At 38.2% G+C, this 21,919-nt stretch overlaps 1 protein-coding gene across 1 annotated transcript in view; it reads right to left on the bottom strand.

Moving 5' to 3' along the window:
* LOC118699517 (interleukin-6 receptor subunit beta-like) overlaps positions 1-21,002 on the bottom strand; it is a 29,796-nt gene extending 8,794 nt beyond the window's left edge. The window contains exons 1-12 of the mRNA XM_036403570.1: positions 20,960-21,002; positions 20,665-20,715; positions 18,032-18,143; positions 15,685-15,851; positions 14,483-14,622; positions 10,133-10,274; positions 9,889-9,971; positions 8,604-8,814; positions 6,782-6,940; positions 5,613-5,735; positions 4,894-5,046; positions 1,987-2,130 (exon numbers count right to left, since the gene is read on the bottom strand). Of these exons, the coding sequence (XP_036259463.1) occupies positions 1,987-2,130; positions 4,894-5,046; positions 5,613-5,735; positions 6,782-6,940; positions 8,604-8,814; positions 9,889-9,971; positions 10,133-10,274; positions 14,483-14,622; positions 15,685-15,851; positions 18,032-18,143; positions 20,665-20,715; positions 20,960-21,002 (1,528 nt within the window). The remainder of the gene's footprint in view (positions 1-1,986; positions 2,131-4,893; positions 5,047-5,612; positions 5,736-6,781; positions 6,941-8,603; positions 8,815-9,888; positions 9,972-10,132; positions 10,275-14,482; positions 14,623-15,684; positions 15,852-18,031; positions 18,144-20,664; positions 20,716-20,959) is intronic.
* Between the last annotated feature and the right edge of the window lie 917 nt (positions 21,003-21,919).

Genomic DNA, 21,919 nt, shown 5'->3' on the forward strand with positions numbered 1-21,919 from the left:
GCACTTGCCCTTGCTGAATTTCAGATGGTTCTTTGTCCATCTCCAACCTGCCAAGTGGTTTTTTTCCTCCCCATGCTGTTATGTGAGCTCTAACTTGTTTAACAGGTCAGGACCCTCATGCACATCTGACATAATAAGAAACTATTTAAATGAAAGTAGCTTTTTATTGATTTCAGGATTTACTAGTAGTGTTTGGGGTTTTTGGTTAGTTGGTTTTGGTTTTTGTTTTCTGGGGATTTTGTCTGTTTGTTTGTTTGTTTTATTTGATTGGGCTTTATTTTGTTTTAGGGTTGTTTTGAGAGGTCATGCCTGGTCCTGATAGCAATAACACAGCTTGTGTATTTAGATAGTGTCCATGCTTTAACTTTTAAGATCATTAAGACCACTTTATCTGTAATCAGTCATTTGCCAATCCTTGAAGCAAACCTATGTCTCTTATTGCCCTTTAATACTTGCTTGAGATATTTTCTACCAAGATCCCACTTACCTACAGAGGAGAAAGTGTTTGAGAGGTTAATGAAGGTTGATAAAATGCTCAGGCTAACACAGGAACCAAAACTGACTGTGATGTTAAGAGTGGGTCAGTGTAGAGGTCTTTGTTAGAGATTTTTGATGCCTCCTTCATTATAGGAGACATCAAAGTTTAAAAAAAGTGTTTGTAGAATGTGGTCAGTTCATGATTGTGTTACTGATACTGACAAACCGTATTTGCAAAAAAAAAAAAAAAGCCACCTCCTTTTCTTTTCCTACCCATCCCCCAACAATAGCTTGCTTTTTATTTTTTTTTTTTTTTTTACCAAACAGCTACCTAAAGTTCAAAACTAATTTGGAAAGCTGCAAATTGCTTTGTTGCTGAAAAATTACTTAATTACTTGATTTTTTAAAATGTTGTGTTAATTTCACTCTGCATTTTTGTTACTTCACTGAAAAATTGAATACTTTCCAAATATATATTTCGTAGGATGAATGAAATAGAGTGCTGAAGAAAAGCTCTAGGGAGAGGCTTTAATATTTTGTGTTGACAGGAGAAAGTTTTCAGTGGGGGGAGGAGGGGTCCAAATCCTGTTGATTTCAAGGAAGATTTTGAATTTCTTATTTTTTATCTCTTTACATTTTTGACTATTTATTTGTATGGTTTTATATCTCTTTCACTCAACACAAAAAACTACTCTGGGGAGAAACCATTTGCATACTTCTGTTTCTGAATATCACAGGTTCCTGATACCATCTTAGCATGTTCTTTTATTTTTCTATTTAGAAATCTCCATTAAGGGAAGCTGTGGTAAAACAAAAAAAGTCTGTTGCAGCATTAGTTTTACTTTAACTGAGGAAGTGTTAAAAATGTTTGAAAGACTAAGTTTAGCCAACCTTATATGATTTGAAGGTTTTTAGACTTTTTAAATGTAACTGTATTTGTCTTAGCCTATCCAGGCACTTCTGAGAAAAGTAAACTTTGCCAGTGACCTAAAGGACCTGTTACTTAGAATGTACTTAAATTATCAGAAAGCGAAAGATATTTTGGTTAGTGTTCACCCACACTAGGAGCAATTGAAAGGTATTTAATCTTCTATTTTTGCAGTTAATGGCTCAGGAAGCCAACTTTACATGACTGCTCAGGATTTTGCCAAAAGCAGATGATTGAATATTACTAGTCACAGGCAGAAATTTCAAATGATGAAATCTAGAGAGTAATTGTCAATAAACAAAGATATGTGCACATAGCTAGGACAAAAAGATCAGAAAAAGTTTCAGAGATGAAGAACCCTAGCTAAGTTCCCTGTATATTAGGTAATAAAATGCAGGTAATATACAGATAATTAAATACTTTGTTCTGTGACACAAAGTTTACATCTTGCAGAGGAACAAGCTTTTGTGTTTGTTCTCAGTAACTGAGCATTGATTAATAAACCTTGTGAGTGAACATTGAGAGGACATAAAGCAAAGATTCATGCTGGATAATGCAGATGCATAGGGGTTCCACAGTACCATATTTTGGAGTGCTGAAGGGCTGTGAAAGAGTCTGAGGTCCTTCTCCAGCATTAGTGAATCCTGAAATCTGCACACGATAGGTGGTCTTTTCCTTCAGTCTGGTAAGATGGTAACTTGTGATAGAAGCGTTGAGAGTAACAGCTGAAACACAAGAGGTTTTAGGAGGAGATGATTAGCTCTCATGGCAGAGCAGGTATCAGTGCAGCTGACTGGGCAAACAGCAAAATTTCAGTACCCTGATCCTCATCTAGAGGAAACCAGACTGTGCAGGTGCTCTTTAAATGGATACAAGAGTTTCCCAAAATATTTATGGACGTTTTAAATCCAGAGGTTAAAAGCATGAGATTTTGACACTCCAAGGCTGTATTGGGTTTGTATGGCCAAGTTTTGGTGGCAGGGGTGCTACAGGAGTGGCTTCTGTGAGAAGCTGCCAGAAGCTTCCCATGTCCAACAGAGCCAATCCCAGCTGGCCCAGGATGGAGATGCCCCTGGCCAAGGCTGAGCCAATTAGAAATGGCTCTGTGATAAAGATTTAAGAAGGAAAAAAAGTTACTCTGCAAATGTAATTGCAGCCAGAGAACAGTAGAGTGACAATATGTGAGAGGCACAGCCCTGCAGACACCAAGGTTGGTGAAGGAGGGACAGGAGGTGCTCCAGGTGCCAGAGCTGAGGTTCCCCTGCAGCTGTGGTGAGACCATGGTGAGGCAGCTGTGCCCCTGCAGCCATGGAGGTCCCAGGGGATGCAGAGATCCACCTGCAGCCCCTGGAGGAGACCCAGGCCAGAGCAGGTGGATGCCTGAGACAAGGCTGTGACCCTGTGGGAGGCCTGGGCTGGAGCAGGGTCCTGACAGGGACCTCCAGACCCATGGAGAGAGGAGCCCATGCTGGAGAAGGGTCCCGGTAGGACTTGTGATCCGGTGGGGGACCCGCACTGGAGCAGACTGTGCCTGAAGGACTTAATCCTCTAGGAAGTAAACAGTGCGGATGCTGTAGCAGTTAGTGAAGAATGGTAACCCATGGGATGGACTCATGATGGAGAAGTTAATGGGAGAGCTGTCTCCCATGGGAGGCAATCCATGCCAGAGCAGGAGAAAGACTCTTCTCCCTGAGCAATGGCAGAAACAATCTGTGATGAACTGAATGTAACTCTCTTTATGTCTCCCTGGTGGGGAAGAGCTGCTGGTGGGGAAGAGCTGAAGCTGAGAAGGAGGGAGTGGTGGAGAAAGGTGTTTTAAAGATTTGTTTTACTTGTCATTATCCTACTCTGAATTTCATCAGCAATAAATTCCATTAATTTCCCCAAGTCAAGTCTGTTTTGCTCATGTGGTAATGTGTGATCTCTCCTAGTCCTTATCTCAACCTGTGAATGTTTTGTTACATTTTCTCTCCCCTGTCCACCTGCAGAGGGGATAGAGTGGCTCTGGCTTCCAGTGGCTCTGGCATCCAACCAGGGTCAAACCATCACAGGTGATGAACACAGAAGGCTGCTTATACTTCATGAGAGGAAAATAAATCTAGCATGCTGAACAGTTTTTCTTATGTTGACTGTAAGAGTTAACATTGGGACTAGCCCTCATCACATACTTTACTCTCACTCCAGTTGTTAGTAGTGGTTTAGCTTGATTTATGTCAGTGCTATTACTCATCATTCAGTACAGAAACAGGGCTGTGCTTTCTGCTTTACCTGCTTTATGGAGCTTTCAGCTAAACCTGCCTTTTCTGATGGTTCAGTGACTTTTCCCTTGGCCAGAATAATGTCCAAACTGACATGTTGTAAGGATGCCTTTGGGACAGAAATTACTCCTCAAGTTTGCCACTGTGTATTTAAAGTCTTCACAGAAGAGGATGTGATGCTGTAGCCTATGGACTTCCTTCCCACAAATTCTCCAGTAAAATTATACTTTCTGCCTGGAAAAAATGGCAATTGGATGCCATGTCACTGCTGTCTTGACTGGTTAAGATAGAGAAAAAAAAAATTAAGTTCAGCCCTGGATGTTCCCATTCTGCCTGCTCTTGTGATTTCAGATAGGTATTTGAAGTGGAATAGAATCACCAGAAGACCTTTTATGATTCTCTAAAGGCATAGGTCAACATGCATTATAGAACTTTTACTATCTCCCTTTGTCAGCTCTTACTTGATATTTGTCTTCCTTAGCATGTCTTCCATTTTATTTGAAAGCCAGTACATACCAAGTTAATGTATAATTACTTATGGCAAAGAGACTTTCCTCTCTAGACCAGAAAGAAAATGTTTATCAAAAGAATATGGGGATTTTTTTAAATTGAAAACTCAAGTGGTTTGAATTCACAGCTATTCATTTATTCCTATGTGTAGAAATTTCATCATTTGTAGTTTGTTAAGGTTGGAAAAGGTCTCTAAGGTTATACAAACTTAGTAATAAAAACTACCAATTTAATAAAATGTTTCCAAAATTAAATTTATAATGGTGTATTTGAAAACAGATAAGAAATGCAAACTGCTAATTGAGTTGAAAAATGAAATATAGAATGTCTTACATCTTAAAGAAAGGCTCTGAATCAAGCTTGGATGAGGTGCTATGAAACATAAGTCATTTGCCTGCATAACATAACATTCATTTGTGACTGAAATCGTAATAGTGAAAATGTATGTCTTCCTTTAAGTGCTCCTAGAGAATGCTGCTTTAGTCTTAGAAATGTAATTTTTAAGGAAATAGCAATATTTAATTTGAGATAAAAACTAGAAAATTCTAAGTGTTCATGGGAACATCTAGAGCATTAAGAGTCTAACCAGGAGCTGACCTTTGAGAGCAGAGCACTCAATTTGCACAGAAACCATAAATAACTCAGTAGACTCAATGGTCTGAATGAAGCTCTCCTTTCATGACCCTGAGCTGCTGCTTTGTTCTGGCAGTGGTGACTTACCTGGAGACTTTTTCCTTGATGAATCTGTGTAACTGATCCTGTATCCCTGGAGAAAGCCCAAACGGTCTTCTGCAGGTATTTCAGTCCACTTCACAAGTGCAGAATGCTTTGTGATATTCAGAATTGTCACATTAGCGGGACCAGTCCTAGGAACTTGAAAAAAACAGATGTTTGAGTTCTGCATCCATACCTGTGCAATGGACATACAAGACTGAATCCTGGCTGTTTCCAAGATAGTTCTTGTCAAATTCTAGATGCTATAAATGCAATGTAAAGGGTGCAAGAGAAAGGCAAAGTCCCAGATAGTAAAAACCTCTCACCTTAAACAATACCTAAGTAGGAAGAAATTGTGACTCTCTCATGAATATTTTACTCCAATAGCAACAACTTTCATTTCAACTTGCAATATGAGACACTATGAAATTGGGATTGGAAAATCTGATTGAATTTGAATTTGAGCCACATGGGTCTGAGCCCATCTTTCTGTTATTTTTGGTAATGTCATACATAATAAAAATATTTCTGTGGATGTGTCAGTAAGGTACAGCATTCAGGTTGTTCACTGCCAGGACATGACTGCTAAGAATAAAGGCAATGCTAACTGGAGAAAGCTGTTCAGTCACCTGGAAAAGAAATCTTGTGTAGTCTTTTTTTTACTGCTACAAATAGGAAACAAGAAGAAATATAGAGGGGTGGGGTTACACAAAGGGGAAGAATACCTCCTTCAACGAAGTAAAAGTGGGTCACTCCAAAAGTCTTTTCATGTCTTATGAAACTTTCACACTGACACACATCAGATGCATGTACCATTATTTTGTACAACTTATATGGCTGAAAATTGTCTGGAAAACAAATAAAGATATGTCAAGGTCTACTGAAAAGTTATAAATAACAAAGAAGAAGAGGAAAATCAACAGCTTCATAGATTTTCTGTATAGTTCTTGTTTTCTGAGACTCATAGCATAGCATAAGAGTATAGTGCTTTCCACTGAGTACAAAATGTGTACATCCTTCTTCAGTGCCTCTAGATGATTTATGTAAACTATTTCAAAGCCAGAACGGGACAAAATTTGGGTTTTCTTTTAGAAGATGACAGCTGTATTTATAGTCTCCCTACAGGAGACTTTAGCTACTGAAGGAGAAATTAGGAACTAAAATGGCTGTAGTTATCTTATTTCAGGGATTGGTATTTCCCACTCAGCTAGAATACATAAACCCAAGGAAAAAACCTAGATGTAGTGTGGCACTACCGAGGTTGCAGAAGGATGAAGGTAAACAGTGCACTCTAGAAGACTTTGTAGAACTCTGAAGCTAAATGTTCTCTATTGTACATAAAAATCAGTGCTGAATGGCCTTTGCAAGAGTACCTATGTAATATCAATCAACATTTTCAAAGTCTGTTCCATATAGAAATCCCTGACTGAAGCCCATCATGTCTAGCATGGTAAGCAGAATACTGGAGTTGAGAATTTAGGCTTTGACAAGTATAGACACTGGTATAAAAACAGAAATTAACCTTAGGGAGTCTGTAACAGAGCAGTTTATATTGAAAGATAAGCTTACCTAGGTACAAGATGAAAGGTTTTTTTTTTAAAGCCAGTAATGTATAGGTCTGCCTGGAATGTAGGCAAGGAGAGACATTGTACCAGTAGCTTAGTTGCATTTCTTGCCCAACAGTATCCAGAAGAACCCTAATTAAAACTTCTTTTTATCTGTCTTAATGTTGCTAGGCATTAACTGATGACTCAGTTCTGGACAATTATTAAGAGCAGTACTTATCTGGATGGATCTTCAGTTTGCCCTTAAAAACAGAATCCTACTCTGCCCAACCAAAAATAACCAAGAAATGAAAGGGTGCTTCCATAGGAGATGTGGTGGTTGCTGTTACCTAATGTGAAATTTCCAGTAGCCGTAGTTATTATTTTCATGTGCATATTCTCTTTACTAGTGCCCCAGTCAACCACAAAACATTTTGGTTTGTATTCTGGAGTCCATGTGACAACTGCATTTGTTCCCTGGCTTTTGACATGTATTTGACCAGGCAAGTCTGTGAACAAATACACAATTAAAGGTCAATAAACAGGAAAACAGTTTTCTCCCCTATTGTTTTTTCTTTCTCCCTTTTGCTCTGTTTTTTAAAGATTATTCATTAAGCAAATATAGCAACATAGCAAATGACTCACTTATCATAGTAAGGTTTACAATAGTATTTCAATAGAAGAAACTTAGCATTTACTACTTTACTGTGGTAGCTGGGAATTGCAATGGCAACCTGCCATTTTGAGGTAAGAAGTAGACCTTGTGAAAGACATAAACATTCTCCATTTTTTCTCCTGTTTGGAAATGAATACAAGAAAGGCAAATTAATTGTGAGGGAGCTGTGGTTGTCTGAGGGAGCTGGGGCTGTCTGAGATGGTTGGGATTGTTTATCCTGGAGAAAAGGAGGCTCGGGGGAGACCTTATGACTCTATACAACTGTCTGAAAGGAGGATCTAGCAGGATCAGTCTCTTCTCCCAAGCAATGAGAAGAGACATAGTCTTCAGCTTCAGTGTTACTTTAGTGCCATAGTTGAGTCAACAGGGTAATGTTAGGCTGTAAGTTGGACTCAATGATTTCAGAGGTCTTTTCCAAAATAGTTGATTCTGTCATTCTGTAAAGAAAATTACTGTACTAGCTGACAACAAGTTGTGTATACCGAGAAGGAATTTATCTTAAGAATGCACTTAATGCAAGCATCCTCTCAGTAATTAATGATAGATACAGAGAAGCTGCACTAAAATGCAAACAGAACAGGCATCTAGAGAGAGCCACAAAATACAGGCTCAGAGGTTCACTAGACAACTAGTTGTCAGTCACAAGGTGGCTTGAAGTGGTAGGATATATTTTATCAGAAGAGAGCTAAGGGACTGAAATGTAAGGGCAAAATCAATTTGTTACCTCTTTGCAAGGAAAAGGAGAACAACATGAGGGGAGTGTTAGAAAATTCTGGATAAGCAATCATTTGCAGCTATCAGAAGATCAATAAGGATACTTGCACACTTCTTTATTGTGAATGTTATGGCTGAATTTAAAAAATCTTACTTCGTAAGAAAGGTTCTCCTTATACTGCAATAAGTACATCTCAAAACTGGAACACATGAAAATTAGTTTATATTATAATGAAGACATTATACAGTAAGTTTGATTCTTTAAATGAAAAGAATGTCTATTAAGGCCTAAGTAAAGCTTACATCTTCATTAGAATGTGACATGTACATACCAATGTAACAGGTACATCCTATCTATTCTTTTCCTATGTGCCAGTTAGAGTAATACTGAAATAAAGGACAGTAGCAGGTGTCTTAATAGTTATTTAGCTCGAGAACTTAGACTTGCACATAGTTCTGTGAACTTTTTTAAACCACTGGCACCTACTTGATATTGAGGACAATCCATAAAACATTTTTCCAAGTAAAATTCACCATTTTCCTAAGTAGATCCAACACATGGTACTTCCTCTAGCTTGACCAACAAAGTGCTAAAATGAATATTAAATTGGTAGTCTGTTAACTTCTACTGAAGTATCTTAAGAAACAATTCTGACTCCTAGTATATATATAGCTAATATATATTCAAGAGAATGCTTTCACCTATCCCAAAGTCTGTGAAAACGTATCCTTAGAGGTTGATCATAAAACTTCCCCATCACTATGGTGAATAAGGTAAATACCTGTTACAGGGAATTCTGGGACAATGTAGATAGCTCGTGGAGATTCTCCTGCTTCATTATAAGCAGAAATATTAAGTCTGTAGTAAGCCATGGAGAGATTAACAAGAATTTTTCTGTCTTTGAGAGAGATGTGATTTGGTGGTTGGCTGCAGCTGTTGGGTATTCTTTCCACATTAACAAAATAGCCAAGGACATTCTCACTTTGTGCTACCTAGCAAGAGGAAAAACATTATTATTCTATAAATGCTGTTATGTCCTGTGCAGAAAATCAAGAGGAATTTATTTTATAAACAAAATGTAGCCTTTAATGATGGGGATAAAATCATAGTGTTTTAATTAGGTCATTAGGAATCAATAAAGCAAAGCATTTCCTTAAAATTAAGAGCATGCTTAAATTGAGAGGATTTAAGTACATGATTAAGAATTTTCCTTAATTGAGATCTTAGTTATGTGTATGCAATTAGTAATAACAGCAGTGAAGCAGCTGTAACATTCTCAACATTTCAGTGCAACATATCCCTCATTTTCAGGAACTTGGAAGTTAATGAGAGGTGTTTAATTGAAATTTATTCCTCTGGATATCCTCATCTTCTAGGGCTTGATTAGGTATGTAGTATCTTTAAAGACAAATGCTAGCAATTATGCTGCAAATTTGGAATGTGTTAAATATCCATTGGTAGCAATTCTTGGTGGTGGTTCATTCATTATTTTACTGTACTAATCTTAATAAGAGATTGGAAAATGAGTGCACAGAAATGGAAATTACTGCAATATAGAGAGAAACTTAATACATGAAGGCCTGTGAATACTTCAAGGATTATTTCTAAAATCAAGATTGTCTGTTATTTCTGGCACAAAATTAATAGTGTGTAGATACCATGAGCCCTAAGGCTGGGTTATCTTAATGAAATAATTGGATACTTTTGGAGTAACATAGACAGGAAGACATTTACTATTTTAAAAGGCAGGTACACATATCTTGTGAGGAATTTCAGATGAAGATGGAAGCTCTTAAAATAAAAACTTGGTTTTTTCCCTGGAAAAGAAGGGAAGTTTTAGTAATTTTTCAAGAATATAAATTGATATAATTTTTCCCTGTTAGTTTCTAGCTCATAAATCATCAGCATACAGATGCAAGGAATTCTGCAATAAGTATACAATATCCAATGCCTTTTGCCTATCAAGTGTAGACACAATACAATGAGAAAGTCTGTTTTTCCCTGCAATGCAAGAAATAAATAGCATATACATAACAGAAGGTACCCAGACTGGAAGTGAACCTTACCTCCCACGTGAGGAGAACACTTCTTCTGCCTGGAGAGACTTGTGTAGTTACATTATATGATATTCTTGGCTTGTTCATGAGTTCTGGTAAACATGGAAAAAGATGGAGACATGCACTCAAATGAATAATTCTGATGTTCATATTTTCAAGAGTATCTGAAAATCCTATTCCATATGACACAACATTTGGAAAAGCCTTTACATTCATAGTTACTACCAGTAGGATGAAACTATATGTCACTTACTGTGAGGGACCAAAATCTCCTTGCCCCAAATGCAAACACAGTTGAGACCATCCTTGGTTATGCATCTGAGCTGAACAATGTATGAAGACATAGCATTTAAATTTGAAATGGTGACATTGGAAACATTGCTTCCTACAGGCACCTAAAAAAAAATCATTTATGTAACAACAATAAAACATTATCTTATATGAATTGTTTTCTCAGCCTAAGACCAGCCTTCTGACTCAGCTGAAAGTAGAGCTTCCTGTCATCAAATAGGAATTATTGCACATTTTAGTCAAGCTATTTTCATTCTTTCAAGGCAACACCCTCTTTTTCATGAACTTGTTCTGCTCACTCAAGACACTAAGTAACCTGGTCTAAATATAACTTTTAAAATCAATTAAACGTTCCATATACTGAAAAATAAAAATTTACTTAACTCTGAGCCTTGTTAGCATCCTCAAGAACAAGAAGTCAAGGGAAAACTAAACAATAAAAAAAAAGCCCTTATCTTTAAAAGTGTCATTGCGTCTGAATAGATCCACATGGCTGTTGTCTTAAACAGCATGACTGGAGTGAATGTGTGGCTGCCTGTGTGCCTTGCTGCTGCAGAAGAGATTTGCATCTGCAACCGATGATGGCACTGGAGCCCCAGTAACTGTTCAGGGAATGGAGTTTTTCTTGAAACAAAGAAACCACCCATGTCTAAGGAAAACCCTGAGCTGAAAAATACAGAGAAAATAAGAGAAAATATGATAGGAAACTGTTGTTATCACTTAAACTCTTCCCTAAAGCCCCCCAAAACCAACAGAGCCCCACTGTAAGGTGAGCAGCTCTTCTCTTTGAATTTCTGCAGTACTTTATTTTTTAATAAGTTAATTATTTAACTTCTGTAGGAGCGTGCTCACCTCCCTCTCCTCCACTTCCCCTCCATCCTGACCTTTATTTCTTGTAATCCTGATTAAGTGATAACCACTATCAGCAGTCATATTAGATGTGTCTTGACCAGCATCTGACTCAAAGTCGATTTGGGACAGACAGATAACAACATGAAAGACAAGATAATATGAAAGACTGATTTTAACAGTTCATCCACCTTCTAATAGTGCTGGTTAAGAATCAACTCAAGTCAACATTGGAAGAAGCTAATATTTGAAGAGAGCATGCATGTATGTCTTTAAGTGTCTCATCTTACCCTTTAAATAGTGGATAGCCCACAGCCTGTTGAGCTCTCCTGCACAGCAGTGGGCTGGCTATAAAATGGGATCTCTTGAGTAAGGACAGTAATCTTAACTTCTGAAGATTACTCCTCAAGGATGACAGAGTATTCATCTCATCAGATACTTGATAAGTGAATTGGAAATTAATACACTGAAAAAATTAAATCTCAATTAAATGATACAAAGGATTGATTGTGCACATACAATCCTTTCGATATAAACTGTTGACCAGGTCTGGGACTAAGTCTGAATCCAGAAGCAACTAGACTTGCAGGGGCTCTGAGAATCATTTCAGAATGCAAGGGGAGCCTTTTTTAACTATCATGACCCAATTAAAATGTCTTCCTCACAGTTCTGTCTGACTCTGTTCTCTGTGAAGCAATCAAGTGCTCATTGCCATCTACTCCTGTTAAACCCCTGTCACATTTATTATCAAACTTTGCTAGATTTCTGTTTTATGTCAATAAACATAACTTCTTTCTTATGAGTGAAAGGTATTACTCTTAAATGATGTTGTCCATGACAACTTCATATAATTTTTTGCTAGTCACAAAAGAATCCCACTACCCACAATATTACAGAAAGACTCCAAACAAGATGGGAGTGGAATGGATTTAAAACCCAAATGTTAAATTACATTACACATACATTTATCCTACTCTTGATAAATACTACCTTTTTACATCCTCTATGCATATATGGCTGTGGCATTCACATTCTCTGAAAAAATCCCTTCACCCAGGATTTTTCTCCTGGGAAGCTGAGAAGCCTCAGAGGAAAGGAAAACAATAATTATCTCATTTGCTTCTCCTGGGTGGAATGTGTTTGAAGTTTGTTTACCCACAGGTGATTGCTTCATTCGATTTTGGTGTGAGTTGTTTTGACTCTTTGGCCAATTGGTGCCAAGCTGTGTTGGAACTCTGGAAAGAGTCATGAGTTTTTCGTTATTATCTTTTTAGCATTCAGTAAGTGTCCTCTCTATATTGTTTAGTATAGTTTACTATAGTTTAGTATAGTACTCTTTAATATAATATAGTATTGTAAAGTAATAAATTAGCCTTCTGAGAACATGGAGTCAGATGCATTATTCTTGCCTTAGTCGGGGCATTCCCTGTAAATACAGTATGTGGTCATACTCATTTACTCATCTTCAAGCTTAGCCTATTATATTATTAGGAAGAGATTACAGCCTAAATTCAGAGCATCAGCTGAGACCTGGGAGATCATGAATGTTCATGACCTGTAGTCTTGACTCATTTGTGTCACCCAGCGTGGATGTCTGTACTAGTCCCCCACAGTACTCATGTGAATCTTCCATCTCCCCTGTCTCCAAAACCTGCAGGGCATGCATTTGTACTGCTCTGAACCTTCTGTTCTTCCATGTACCACGTGCCAGACTGTCTGCACCTGGTTATCTGCCTATTGTGCTACTAGGTGGGCTACGCATGGGTAATTGGCTGCCCTCGGATGGTCTAGGACCTGTATGCAAGTGAACGAGGGGACCTTTCCAAGACCTGAATGTTCTTTGTACTGAGATGAAACATTTCTTTCATGGGCCTCTCAAAGTACCTCTTCTGGAGTGGCTAAATGAACCAGCAGTCAGCTACAAGAGAAATGGGAACTGAACAGTCCTGTAAGAAGACATCTATGCAGCAGTGGAGGAAGGTGCTGGAAATTCTTTTAAATTTAGCACAACAGAGCATGACCTCTATATTCATTGTTAGTGCTTAATTTTGTACACACAGTGCTTAGTACAAATACCAGAGATTAATGTGGCCTTGTGCTAGCTCCCTACATCTGTGACTAATAAACTTGTTCCAGTTAATGCTTTCTTGTTTACTTCTATCAGTGATTTAATATGTACTAACTAATATCTCAGTTTTGAGAACAAAGATTGTTTATCAGAGCAAAGAATCATAAGAGAAGTACATTATGACCTGATGACATATTTGAGATAATCCCAAGGAGAAAAGATTCGTCAGAAGATCTGGAACCAAATCCAAACAAGTGGAAATAATCAGCATAAATGCACGTTTTCAGGAAACATGAAAATACAATAGATTCAGAAATATAACCTGGTCTCTGAGGTTACTGGGCACGTATGCTTTGAAGAGAATTAGCCATGCATTCAGCACTGCTAATGAAATAATGTTGGCTTCCTAGTCTAACAAATATGATGGAGAGTTTATTTCTCAATTTTCAGGGACAGGGTCCCCAGCACAGGCAGGACATGGACCTGTTGGAATGAATCCAGGGTAGGGCCACCAAATTAGCGGGATGGAGTACCTCTCCTGTGAGGAAAGGCTGAGAGAATTGGGATTGTTCAATCTAGAAAAGAGAAGGCTTTGGGGCGGCATTATTGTTGCCTTCCAGTACCTCAAGAGAACTTCCAGGAAAGATGGGGCAAGACTATTCACAAAAGCATGTAGTGACAAGGGGCAATGGGTGTAGACTGAAAGAGAGTAGGTTTAGATTAGGTATTAGGAAGAAGTTCTTCACTGTGAGGGTGGTGAGGCACTGGAACAGGGAAGTTGTGGATGTTCCATCTCTGGAAGTGTTCAAGGCCAGTTTGCATGGGGCATCCTGGTCTACTAGAGTGTGGCCCTGCACATGGCAGGGCTGGTTGGAACCTTCCAACCCAAACCATTCTATGACTGTATTACAGGGAAATTTTTTCTCTTCTTTTCAAAGAAGAAAATCTGGAATACTTAAACTAACCAAAAGTATGTAAAGTATGAATTATTACCTTAAAAAACAAAGTGACCTGATCTCTAATCTGTTTGAAAATGTAATGATACCAGCTAAAAGAGCAATATTGTAAATCACTGAAAGTATGATTTGGGTCTGTGTTTACATGGCATTTCTGATATTCAGCTTTTGCATCACTGGAAATTGTAGTGTCTCACTGGTAGGTTAATGAACCAGATAACATGCTATTCTATTTTACTTTGGTTAAAGCTACTATTCCTTCTTTCCCAAACATTTCATGATTTGTTAGAACCAAACTAAGGTGCCTTAGTGAGATCTGTCTACAAAATGACTCCTTGCTATGCCACCTTGCAATCCTTGTGCTGCATATAGTATGTGCAGCTGAGCTGACATTGGAGCACCTTATATTCTCATGAGATTGTCATCTGGAAGTACTCACCACTGTCCATGGAGCAGATTCTGTGAGTGCCTCTCTGTATCTCAGCTCATATGGTGTATGAGCTGTGGGCAGGTCCCACTTTATTATCAATTGGTTTGTGATCTGATAAGCATTTATGTTAGATGGTGACAAGCACTTTCCTAAAATGGGGGAGATACAGTTGTTTAAAACACAAGAGAAGCAGGAAAGCTTTGGTAATTACATCTGTTGAGTGTGGTCTATAAAAGTTAAAAGACTTGGCACACAATAGTGAATGCTGTGAGACTTCAAAACACCATGGAAATGAATTACTAAATCTTTATGACATCAACAAAATACAGTTGTTCCTTTTGCCTTTCTTTTGTGAATGCTTCTACTGATTTCAGGAGCACTCTTTTTCTAAGCAGTTACTATCCTGAGTGAGGCTGAAAGGCAAAATCAAAATGTCAAGAGTACCTGTAATCATGAGTTGTATAAAAAATATCCAGAATATCTTTACATTTCAGTAAGTGCAAATATACTTTCATCTCCCTCTCCAATAAACACAATGTGTCCAAAAGTCTTCCATAAAGGTTACACTATTGATAATTTGGGTTGTACTGGTAGTAACTCCCAGCAGAGAAGCATTGGTTTTTCTTGGACCATGATTAGTCTGAGCATGTGAAGTTTTGAGAAGCTCTTAACATCAGTTCAGTGAACAGATAGGTAGGGAATCTTTAAATAAACATTTAAAGGGCCTAATAAATAGAGCTGTTTTTTTCCATATCTTTCTTTTAGCAGTGTGTAATGGGTAAGAGGCCTTAGAAAACAGTTGAATTTTGAAAAGGTTTCTCCAAATTCTAATGCCCTATATCAAGGATTCCTTAGGTTGACTCAGTGTTGAGTGTTGACAACAACACAGTGTTGAGTCAATCTGCTCTTTGTAAACCAATACAAAGAAATTCAGAAAACCACCAAAGAGAGCATAGAAAACTCGTTAAGTATGGTACACAAATATTACTATATCTTTTTCTGGATATGGATATTAAATATTCCAGCAAAATATTTAAAGTAAAACCCTCCTCCATTAAAACATCATAGGCTTCTGTTATTAACTTCATTCAAGGAAGTCAAACTGCATCTTAGCTCTCTGAATCAGTAAAAATAACAGGAGTGTTTTGGGAGCTGAAATTTTGGAGCTTTAGCTGGGAACTGCAGTAACACAACTTGTGAAGACACTGTACCTGCTTTGCTTGGTAAAACTGAGATGTTCTTTCCTTTTGCACATGTATCATTGGCATAATTCACTGCTATCCAAATGGTTGCAAATCTCTCAATGTAGAGATTCTTTCGTTCTATTGTGATGGAAGGTGATGATGTGTTTCGCTGAAAAAGTTTTCGTATTTTGTTCCTTTAGAGAAAAGGAAGCAGAATGAAAAACATTTTATTGGATTACAGTTATTTTTTCCTCCCTGCCCAAGAAAGCAAAATTATAGCAATTGATAGCTTTCCAGATACTTCTACACATAATTCCACATCTGGAAATCTTGAAGGTTCACCTTGAGCAGCTTGAAACAGCAGGATTAATTCATGCACCTCAGTCATCCTAGCAAATTTAAATATGCAAATCCTTGTGTGGTGGAGAACTGTTGAATTCCTTAATCTTTGAAGGCATAGCATGATACAACCAGATCTGTATGACCTTCTTTTGTACTTTCAGTGGGATATACAGAGCATTTTGAAGGTATAAAATTAGGTTAGAAATGACTTCATAAAGCCTTGCCTCATAAAAGGGAAACCCAAATTCCTTTTGAACAGCAAAATTTCCCAGTTACATGAATCTAAATTGCCATAAAGTTATGAAAAGCTTCTTATGAGTTATGTGCCTGTCTTCTGACTTCTGTTCCTGCAAATTGTCAGAGTTTGATGGAGATATTTAAATGTCACCTGAGTCCTCAGCCCTTTAGATTCCTCCTGGTATACCTAATATACACAGCACAGGAAGTCCAAGAGTTTTAATGCCTTACATACAACTTTGCTGCCTACTTTTTTCTTGTCTCTCTCATTTAGTCTCTGCCACACACAGGAAAGATTTTTCCAAGGTTGAAATTGTGCAAGTTCAGTGTTATTAAAGAGAGGGACTAGCATACTAATTGCCTAGCTATGCATTTCAAGTATTAAATTACACACATCATGATTCAATATTTAATACCTGAGAAAAACTACTTGAAGGTTTTCCTGTCTTCTGCTTCAGGCTAGTTGTGAATCAGTCATTAAAATTTCAAAGCATGATTTTGAATTCTTGGTTGGAACTTTTCTGTGGGAGTGTTTATCTTTAATCTTTTTCTTCCTGACAACTTAATCACAAGGAGTAAGGACAAGGAACTATTACAGCGTCAAACTGATGTCACATGCAGGATGAGGTGATACCCTCTTCTAGGCAAGGTAAAAGCCTTTTACATGTGGGTTTTTTCTCTCCTTTTAGCCCAACAGAGGAGGAGATAGTAAGTTTGTCTTCAAGACCACCGGGTGGAAACTTAGGAGACTGAGGTTAAAGTCCTGACTCTGACTTGGAAACATCACCACGTCTGGGAACAGCACAGTCTGGTTTTGGCTTATGACTTTGAGAGCAAGTAGCTTAAAAATATTTCAACCGATAACATCTCTTCAGAAACAGAGCTGTTTCATAGATGTTTCTGTCCTTCCAAAAAATTGGTATTCCTTGAAGTTACAAGAGGCAAGACAGCCATGCAGTAGAATTTGGAGCTTATTGCAAATTGGTGTCCGCTGCTACCTCCAGTGAGAAAATATCGAAGGTGATGGGGAGAGTAATCTCAGCCTTGAGGTGGTTGCTTTGTTCCTGTGCAATGTGAAGATGATCATCCTGGGGAATTTCCCAGTGTGGTGACATTTTCTTAGCTTTAGGAGGTGTTTCTAACCACAGCTCATTTTTAATGACAAGGGGTGGTTATGTGGCCAAACAATCAGCAATGAATATCAGAATTTACCAATGGTATACAGTGTTGTACTCCATGTACCCCATGATAGGGTCTCATGGCAAAGATCATGTCTTCTGATCTCACGTTTCTATTTCTGAACATGCCCCTAATCTCATGGGAGATTCCAAATATCTAGATATAAAATGAGGAAATTCAATTTTGTAATGCAGCTGTAACTGACGATACTGTATTTGAGGTAATCAGTTCAAAATTAACCCTACAAGTTCATTCCATCTGTTAAACCACTACTTGATAATTCAGAATTACCAGTGCCCATGACAGTAATTGCTGAGATCTCTTCCTGTTCTTGTCTCAGCCCATGATCCTTTGTCATATTTTCTCTGCCCTGTTGGGCTGAGGAGGGGAGGAATAGAACAGTTTTTGTGATGTCTAGCCAGAATTAACCTACCACTCTCTAACCAAGCTCTTATAAATCAATAGGTATTGATGAGAAGTGATGAATGATATTGACTAGCTTTGTGTAACAACCTCTAAAGTGATGAAATACACTGGAACAAAACTCTGGCAAATGAGAACCACATCTAACAGCAATAAGAGCTTTTTGCTTTCTGAGATAACTTTTCAGACTTACCATTTTAGGTATACAGTATAATTAACTGTATTTGCAGCACTAGGTACTGGCAGCCAGGTGCAGGTTAGATCCTCACTTAATTCTTTGTAACACACCAAGTCATTGTCCCAATCTGAAAGATGAAAACATGTGCTCTGGAAAAGACCCATCACAGGCAACCATTAACTGACTCAAAGGGACTGTGAGTAATGAAACCAAATACAAACCAGGCTAGAGTAAGTTGACTAGACCCCAGAATTGCTTCAAAACCATCAATCTCTATCTGAAGTTCAGAACTACACACTGTTGCTGGATAAAAACAATATTAATTTTAAACTGCCAGCTTTATAAAGAATGTATTATAAAACAGAAGGGGCATAAGTTTATGTATAAAATTGCCTGTTATTAATTTTTTAAAGAGAAATATGGGGATTTTTTGCTACTGAACATACCCTTTTTTCAGTTGATGTGAAAGGAAGCAGTGATGACATTATTAAAGGAACTATTTTTTTTGTCTTTAGTGATTAAATTTATGTCGGTATTTCAAAAATCTCTTAAAAAATGCTAATGACAAAATATGACTGCTGTTCTTTTGCTTTGTGTCTTACTGTCTGAACTATTAATTCAGAAGAATCAGTCATGGTGTCTCAAAGTCCTTTGAAAATGACTCAGATTTTGTTGTTGTTGTTGTTGTTCAGAAAATTAGACACAGATCTCAAACAGGAATGGGATGCTTAAGGTAATTTTTTCCTGATGAGTAGAGTCACACATCCTCCATATCTGTTAGGTGTAACAAGTTGCCAATAGGCCTATCAATCCTGAATAAAAATGTTTTGTTATGTGATAAGTAAATATGAATATGTCTGGAGCTGGTGTTGTATCATAGTTATGATATCTCACAACCTAGGTTGTGAGTTAAAAGATCAGTTCTCTTTTCCTCATTTCTTCCTGAAACCTGAGTTACAAAGTATCCTTGGCATTCTTTTAATCATTGAGATGACAAATGCATTTTGAAGTTAAAAGGTGTTTTGGAAAAAGAAGTGAGTCAAATGAGTATAGTACTGACTTTAATACCCTCACCTCATGACACTTCTTTTCTCGTACTAAATGAATAATGCTTTTCTAATAAACTATGCTGCATCAGCTCAGGTGTGTAGAGGTGCTTTTCAGGAAGGTGAAGATCATGTATTCCTTTTTTCATAGCAATGTGAAACATTACAGAATTCTCTGCTTTTCTAGTCTGGCCACCAAACCACATCTTGGCCTCCTCACCCATGAACATAGCATCTGTCAACAGCAGGAGAAACAGCAACAGCTCTCACATTCTTCTCCTGTTTTACTCTGAATTACACCTTAAATTCACTCGGTGATTATTGTTGTTTTGAAGAAACATCTGAAAACAAAATCTTTTTAGAACTGCTGTAATACTTCATGTCAATATATTGGTAATATACTCCTGACACTATTTGAAATAAGAATTCTATTAACTCAGATCCACATGGTGTCTACCATATTGCAGACCTGTCTCTGCTTATGCAGGAGCAGTGGTTGTTCTTCATGGTCTAAGTTTTGCAAAATCCCCCTGGTCTTTCTCTACGAGATTATGGTACTAAAGCAGACAAAGGAAAAATAGTAGATTTTGTGTGTTGAAATAGTGTATTAGCTTGGCTAACACCCCAAAGCATCCTCCCACTACCAATATACTGAAGTTCTACATTGCTTTGTCCAGATGAATATAATGAATGCACACTTTTATTTTCACTTTTCTTGTTTGTGAATATTATGTACATGCACATTAATTTTTATTCTAGTGCTTTCTTTGTTCCACTGTAGTGCTCCACCTTAATAGGTATATTATTAATTCTTCCCAGACCTAGCACAGTACCAGAGCTGTATCATGACTGTGCTCCAAGAGCTATGCAAAGAAAGAAAAAAATTTCTTTGCTCTAAAGAAAATGCAGTTCAGTCTCTCCACTTTACAAAAACTCAAACCAGTTCAGTCTCTCCACTTTACAAAAACTCAAACCAACAAACCACCTACCTTTAATTTTTTTTCACTCTAGAACTTTCTGTTTTTCTTCCTGAGCATCTGGTTTTCTCCCTAATGATTTAGTAGAGCTTAGTCTGGCAAGTTAATTGCAAGGACTGGAAAATTATCCATGGCTAATTTCAGAAGAACATAGTCCTCCTGCAGATGTCTTGCCCAGGGTCACTGTGTTCTCAGGAACCTGTCATCTCTGCTGTGTCTGTTAGCAAGCAGGATGTTCCTGCCCACAATAAATCCAGCACAAAGTACATCAGACGACCACCCACTGCTCCGTAATACTCTCTATCAAAATGTGCTGTACTGTTCCTTCTCGCCACCATCAGTAATTTCCCAGTTAAATGGAAAGCAGAGATATCCATCACACATAAACATTAGAACATCCGTGGTGCTTTGGAACGGCAGCTATTTGTGATGCGCTGGCTGGGCTTTCACCCACAGCCTGCGGGCTCGCCCGGGCGCCCTGCCCTCACAGACACATCTGCCCGTGCTGCTGTGCCCGGGCTTTCCCTGCGGCAAAGGCGGCCGTGCTTTTAGGGGCGAGGCTTCCGAGCGCCCGCGGGAGCCCCCGGGCACCGCCGGAGCCGGGAGCCAGCGGCGTTCCACCCACCTGGCAGCTGGCGGCAGAACGGAGAGTCCCAGGCTGTGCAGCGGCAGGAATCTGGGCAGCACAGAGAGCAGGTTGGGGGGGAAGGAAAAGAAAAAGAAAAAAAAAAAAGAAAAAAAAGAAATGTTGGTCAAGACAACCGCAAAAGAAAGAGGAAAAATGTTGCTGGTGGTCGCTTCTACCACTAACAGAATTTAATTTGGTCATGATTTTGTTCGTATAGCCTCATCCTTGCGTAGCATTAAGGACTTTTACTGTTCATAAGCGGCAGTAAGCTGTATGGTATATAAAAACTCACCTCTAACAAGTAAAAAGATAGCTGCCAGCAGAGAGTTCTTCATCTTCTCTGTAAAGAAGCATAATGATTACTATCAACATTACACTGTCTTCAGTCTATTTTCACACTTCCTTTTCAAACTTCCTATTCATTCTAACCTATCCTGCTACTGGCTAAAAACAAGTAACAAGTTTATCGATGACAATGGGAAGAACACTTGAGTTGTGTGTTATTAATTATACTTACAAGATCCTAAAAATCCTTCTGGAAAACAGGAACTCTCCACCCTGGTTTTTGTAAGCACTAACAGCGAGATTCTTGAAGGTGTCTGCAGTATCAGCACAGCAAACTGAATTAAGCTTAGGTACTTCTAACTCCTTTGAAAACACCAACTGCAAATTAGAGATATTCATATCAGTAAAAAGGAAGTCAAGGTGTTTGACTGAGTCTAATATGAATTCTTGCATACTCTAGAAATAATAGCGGCAGAAGACCTCAATTTGTCTTCACTTTCTGACTTCTCTTATCTTTCAATGTAATTTCCCTACCTCAAAGATGCTGTATCTACATTGCTGGTACCTACACCAGGGCCCTAATGCAGATAAAAGTCACCATAGCTGTAAATCAGATGTTTGCTCCACACCATTAATTCAGAGAACATTCTGAACACAGAAGCCAGCAGAGACGTAACAGCAGTAAAGGGAAATTTTCAGAAAATTTTTCTACTGTGGAAAATTTCCCTTCTGGGCTTAGACAGCTGCTATCAGAGATTGGATCCAGACTTACCTGGAGATAGGCAAATTATTAACTTATCTTGGCAACCATAGTAAATTTCAGGTTGAGTATTGAATAGAAAAAAGTATCTGTTTAAAATTAATCACTTTCCTAAGAGAGAGGCATGCTTCTCAGCATGGTCTGCAGTAGGAGCAGGTGACTAATGCAACAACCATGTCTTTATCAGATTTTATGAAGGGCACAGTC

This window comes from Molothrus ater, chromosome Z, assembly GCF_012460135.2.
Source record: "Molothrus ater isolate BHLD 08-10-18 breed brown headed cowbird chromosome Z, BPBGC_Mater_1.1, whole genome shotgun sequence".
NCBI lineage: Eukaryota > Metazoa > Chordata > Aves > Passeriformes > Icteridae > Molothrus > Molothrus ater.